The 5,455-nt window shown below is 37.9% G+C and overlaps 1 protein-coding gene across 1 annotated transcript in view; it reads left to right on the top strand.

Moving 5' to 3' along the window:
• The first annotated feature begins 621 nt into the window (after window positions 1-621).
• The window catches only part of LOC120530065 (cyclic nucleotide-gated cation channel beta-3-like), a 64,877-nt gene continuing 60,043 nt past the window's right edge, over window positions 622-5,455 (top strand). The window contains exon 1 of the mRNA XM_039754212.1: window positions 622-646. Within this exon, the coding sequence (XP_039610146.1) occupies window positions 622-646 (25 nt within the window). The remainder of the gene's footprint in view (window positions 647-5,455) is intronic.

Raw genomic sequence — 5,455 nt, 5'->3', positions numbered from 1 at the left:
TGTAAGGAAGATAATCCACAAGTTCTGTGGATTTCAGACTATTGCTAATTTGTCCAGGCCCAGGTTCAGACCAAGAGCTAACTGTTTGATACTAAAGGAAGTCTCCAAGAACCTTAAAGTTTAATTGAAGGATCTGCAGGTAACTCTTTAACAAGCTGTTGTCAAAGTGCAGGTACCTGCTGTCAGAAATGGTTTGCACAGATTTGACCAACATGGGAGGTGTGCCAGGAAAAAGTTATTGCAATCTGAAGCAATCATTAGAGTATCTAGACAAACATCAGGCCTTCTGGGACAATATGCTCTGAACAGATGTATCAACGATAGAAATTTTGAGCACTGTAACGGTAGACATGTTTGGTGCAAACAGAAGACCTAATTTCAGAAGAAAAACCACATGCCAGCTGTGAAGCATAAGTGGTGGAAATGATCTGGTTTGGGGTTGCTTTGCTGCCTCAGGGCCTGGGCAGCTTGCCGTCATCAAGTTAACAATGAATTCTACATCATATCAAAAGTGTGCATGAGGAGAATGTGAGGCTCATCTGTTGGAAAGTTGAAATTAAACTGGACATGGGGCTTTCACCATGATAATGATCCAAAGCTTACTAGAAAATCCGCCAAAGAATGGCTCAGAAAGATAAAATGGAGGGTTAGTGAACTGGCCTAGTCATTGAATCCCATTGAAATATTGCAAAATGATATGAAATGGCCAGAAGATGCAAGCAAATACACAAACATCTTGCAGCTGAAGGTTTTACATGGCGGAGTTGTCACCAAGTCGATGTCCGAGACTTGTGAGCTGTTATGCAAAATACCTGCTAGAATTCCTTTCTGCTGAAGGAAGCAATACCAGCCTCTGAAGCCACGAGTGGCCGGATCTTTTTATTTATATATTTATTTTTACTCCATAGACGAATACAGATATTGATTTTTATGCTGAATGTTAAATTATTGAAATTGCAAATTTTCTGTGTGTTTTTATTCAGTTTTATCCCTTTAGCTGTAGGCACTGTCTGCATGAAGATCTAATGTTTGCCTGTTCACATATTTGGGGGTAAAGAGCAACAATTCCCATGTGGTGTACTTGCTTTTTAAATTACTGTAAATAAAGATGTCAATTATAATATTTACCTGTGCTATTAAATAGCCAAAATAGTGCTAATTGCATGTATTGTTAACACCTGATGTAAGATATTTCTGTATGCAATTATTTAGTAACCACTGTCCATTCAGTATGGGTTTTTCCTGAAATCAAGTTTGAGTTCGTAGTCCTGTGGACGTACATCCTTCCATATCTACATTTTCAAACCCGGTTTAATCCTATTCAGGATTGCAGGCCAGATCTTGTCTGAGAAGCACTGGATACAAGGCAGAGAAACAGGCCTTTTCAGGGGTCATTCATAAACACATATCCACATATCCAGAGTTAACGTAACCTGTAGGGCTGCAGCTAATGATTATTTTGGTAGTCGACTAATCGTTCAAGTTTGTTTTCGATTAGTCACGATTATTTCATGCCTGACTAATTTGATGCCTGCGACCTGTGGTTGCACATCTTGTTCTGGGCTCCAGTGTATGTCTAACCTCATCTGCTCACGTCTGTCCACCTGTGAATGTCACCCTCATGTCTCTGCATTAACACAATTAAAATTAATAATAATCAAGTTAAAATAACAACCAGTGAAACATATGAATTTGAAAATAATCAGATGTTTTTATATTAGTGTGACCTTCACAATAAAAAAGAAATACATTAAACAATACAAACTAAAGTGCGCATAGTCTTTAAACAAAAAAAGTGCATTTAACCTAACCAAAAATGGCCACTGGTGTGTCTTAAAGTCCAAAAGTTTAAGTAAAGCTTCAACTCGAATAAAATAAAACAATAATGTACAGTTTATAAAAGATTCAGTTCATATATTCCTGATTGCAGTGAGCATTTCGACGTGCTATGGTGTGAGGCTGGCTCTCTTCTTTGTGACAATGTTCCCAGCTGCTAAGAAGAGACACTCAGAGGGAGTAGAGGTAGCAGGAATACACAAGAATGATTTTGCAGACAGAGAAAGATTTCCCACTCCAAAGGAAAAGTGTTGTAGTTTATCACATCATGTACTACATTACGCTAAAATAAAAAAAAAAAAACGGACTAAAATATGTAACAAGCTTATTACTGCCAGCACGCCGGAGCCGAGTTGATTCAGATAAGTACATTTGTTGAATGCTGTAACCGGTTTGAGTGCAATTTGAAGCATGCCAAAGCCGAGTATATGCGGCAACGTACATTCATCGAACTCCGCAACTGGCTATATTTGCTTCACGGAGCGATTTGCCAGCACACTGGAGCTGATCAGTCACTGCCGTATATTCATTGAGCAGCCAGCTCATGACCACTGCGAGCCCCGGCAGAACTGCAGTACCACTGTCTCTGGGATTCAAACGCTTCATCAGCGTTTACCTCTGTGTGTTTGCATGCAGACAGTTCAAGCACAGTTGGCTCGGTGATTTACTGTTTTCAATGGCGTCAGTTACACCTTGAACATATAATAATAATTTGTTGCAGTAGTTCTGCGGTGGGCTGGCACCCTGCCCGGGGTTTGTTTCCTGCCTTGCACCCTGTGTTGGCTGGGATTGGCTCCAGCAGACCCCTGTGACCCTGTAGTTAGGATATAGTGAGTTGGGTAATGGATGGATGTTGCAGTAGTTTTTTTTTTATAGTTTTTGCAGTTCGTTTGCAGTGTGTAAAATGATCAGTGTTGCAGTAATTGTGATGCTGTTTGCATGAAAAAAAAAAGTCGTGTTCCATTAAAATTTCACATTTTCTTTGTGAATTGTGACATTTACTTAAAAAGTGCAGCTAAAAAGTATTTGGCGTCCAGGGGTGCATTAAACCCCAAATATGTGTCGGTTTAAGGGTTAACTATAATTGTCGAAACCTTGATATACTCATTATAATACAAACATCAACGTTAAGGTGCCACATGAGAGGTTGGGCATCAGGTTAAAAGAAGTGGCAGTTCAGGGTGATGTTTTTAGATGGGTGCAGAATTGACTCAGACACAGGAAGCAGAGGGTGATGGTGTGAGGAACCTCATCAGAACTGGCGATGTTAAGAGTGGTGACCAGAAGGGGCAGTGCTAGGGCTGCTGTTATTTTTAATATATATAAATGATTTAGATAGGCATATAAGTAATAAGCTGGTTAAGTTTGCAGATGATACCAAGATAGGTGGATTAGCAGATAATTTGGAATCCGTTATATCATCACAGAAGGACTTGGATAGCAGACAGGCTTGGACAGATTTGTAGCAGATGAAATTTAATGTCAGTAAATGTAAAGTATTACACATAGGAAGTAAAAATATTAGGTTTGAATACACAATGGGCGGTCAGAAAATCGAGAGTACACCTTATGAGAAGGATTTAGGAGTCATAGTGAACTCTAAGCTATCGACTTCCAGATAGTGTTCAGAAGCCATTAAGAAGGCTAACAGAATGTCAGGTTATATAGCACAATGTGTGGAGTACAAGTCGCAGGAGGATCTGCCCAAGCTTTATAATGCACGGGTGAGGCCTCATCTGGAGTCCTGTGTGCAGTTTTGGTCTCCAGGCTACAAAAGGACAAAGCAGCTAGAAAAGGTCCAGAGAAGAGCGATTGGGCTGATTCAGGGCTACAGGGGTGAGTTATGTGGAAAAATGAAAAGAGCTGAGCCTTTACAGTTTAAGCAAAAGAAGATTAAGAGGAGACCTGATTGAAGCGTTTAAAATGATGAAGGGAATCAGTCCAGTGGATCGAGACTTGAATTTTAAAATGAGTTCATCAAGAGCACGGGGTCACAGCTGGAAACTTGTTAAGGGGAAATTTCGCACAAACATTAGGAAGTTTTTCTCTACACAAAGAACGATAGACACTTGGAATAAGCTACCAAGTAGTGTGGTAGACAGTAAGACGTTAGGGACTTTCAAAACTCGACTTGATGTTTTCTTGGAGGAAATAAGTGGATAGGAAATGGCAAGCTTTGTTGGGCTGAATGGCCTGTTCTCGTCTAGAGTGTTCTAATGTTAACACGTGACACTAACTTTACTCGCTAAAACTTACCTCCAAAGAGACGGAGGCGGCATCACAGCTCCAGGATGCTTGCGTTGGTAGGACTGTGTGCAGTCTTGACAAACCAATAACAAACAATACTGCCTCCAGGCGTTCATGTAGTGCATTGCAGTTACAAAAACCAATGTGGTTGTTTGTGACTGGGGCCTCTATTGAAGGTTTTGTTTATGACGCGTCGACCATAAAAAAATCCATGTTGACAATTTTTTGTAGTCGACGTCGGCGATTACGTTGACTAATCGTTGCAGCCCTAATCCTGTGCGTCTTCTGGAAGTCCCCTGACAACAGCCCATAAGAACATGAGGAGAATGAATGACGAGTTCAGTTGTGTGCCATTAGCATGCTAGTGAAGATGAATACTGTTCTTTATTGTACTAAATCAAATAAAGTAAGCTTTGTTAATTTATGTGATATAGATATATATCTAGATTTGCAGAATACTGGCCGTAAGCGGAGAAGTAGTGTGTTAAAGAAGTTATGAAAAGAAAAGGAAAAATTTTAAAATAACGTTACATGATTGTTAATGTAATTGTTTTGTCTTTGATATGAGTGTTGTTGTCATATCTATCTATATATATATATATATATATATATCTATATATATAAATCTATATATATATATATATATATATATATATATATATATATATGCTATGCAATATATGGGATAAAGTATCTTTTAAAACATAAAGGAAATATTTTAATAATAATGTAACATGTATTGTACAATGTAATTGTTTTGTCATTGTCATGAGTGTTGCTAAAAGTCAGAATCCCATTCATTGGCATATATATATATATATAAACAGTCATACAGTGATAAACCTTAAAATATATATATGTATATATATATATATATATATATATATATATATATATATATATATATATATATACATACATGTGTACATATATACACACATATACTATGGGGTGCCAAACAGGCAAATAAATTGATTTTGTGAATATATAAAGTTAAGTCAGAATATATAGAGTCAAAACTTGAATATATAAAGTCAGCGTCAGAATATATAAAGTCAGCTAGAATATATAAAGTCAAAACTTGAATATGTAAAGTCAGCGCCGAATTTATAAAGTCATTCCTGATTATATAAAGTCAACATCGAGTATATAAACTCACTCCTGAATATATAAAGTGAAAGTCAAAATCTATTGATTGAAACGACTCTGAATTGAACTAAGTTAACAAAAACGTATTCAGAAAAATAAATTAAAAAAACACTGTTCGGTTAATGTTTTGAAAATGATGCATGTGCCCTGCCCAGGATTGGTTCCTGCCTTGCGCCTAGTGTTGGCTGGGATTGGCTCCAGCAGACCCCGTGACCCTGTGGTC

The sequence above is a fragment of the Polypterus senegalus genome, chromosome 5, assembly GCF_016835505.1.
Source record: "Polypterus senegalus isolate Bchr_013 chromosome 5, ASM1683550v1, whole genome shotgun sequence".
Lineage (NCBI taxonomy): Eukaryota > Metazoa > Chordata > Cladistia > Polypteriformes > Polypteridae > Polypterus > Polypterus senegalus.
Note: the sequence above shows the minus strand (reverse complement) of the source record. Positions and strands in the feature narration are given on the sequence as shown.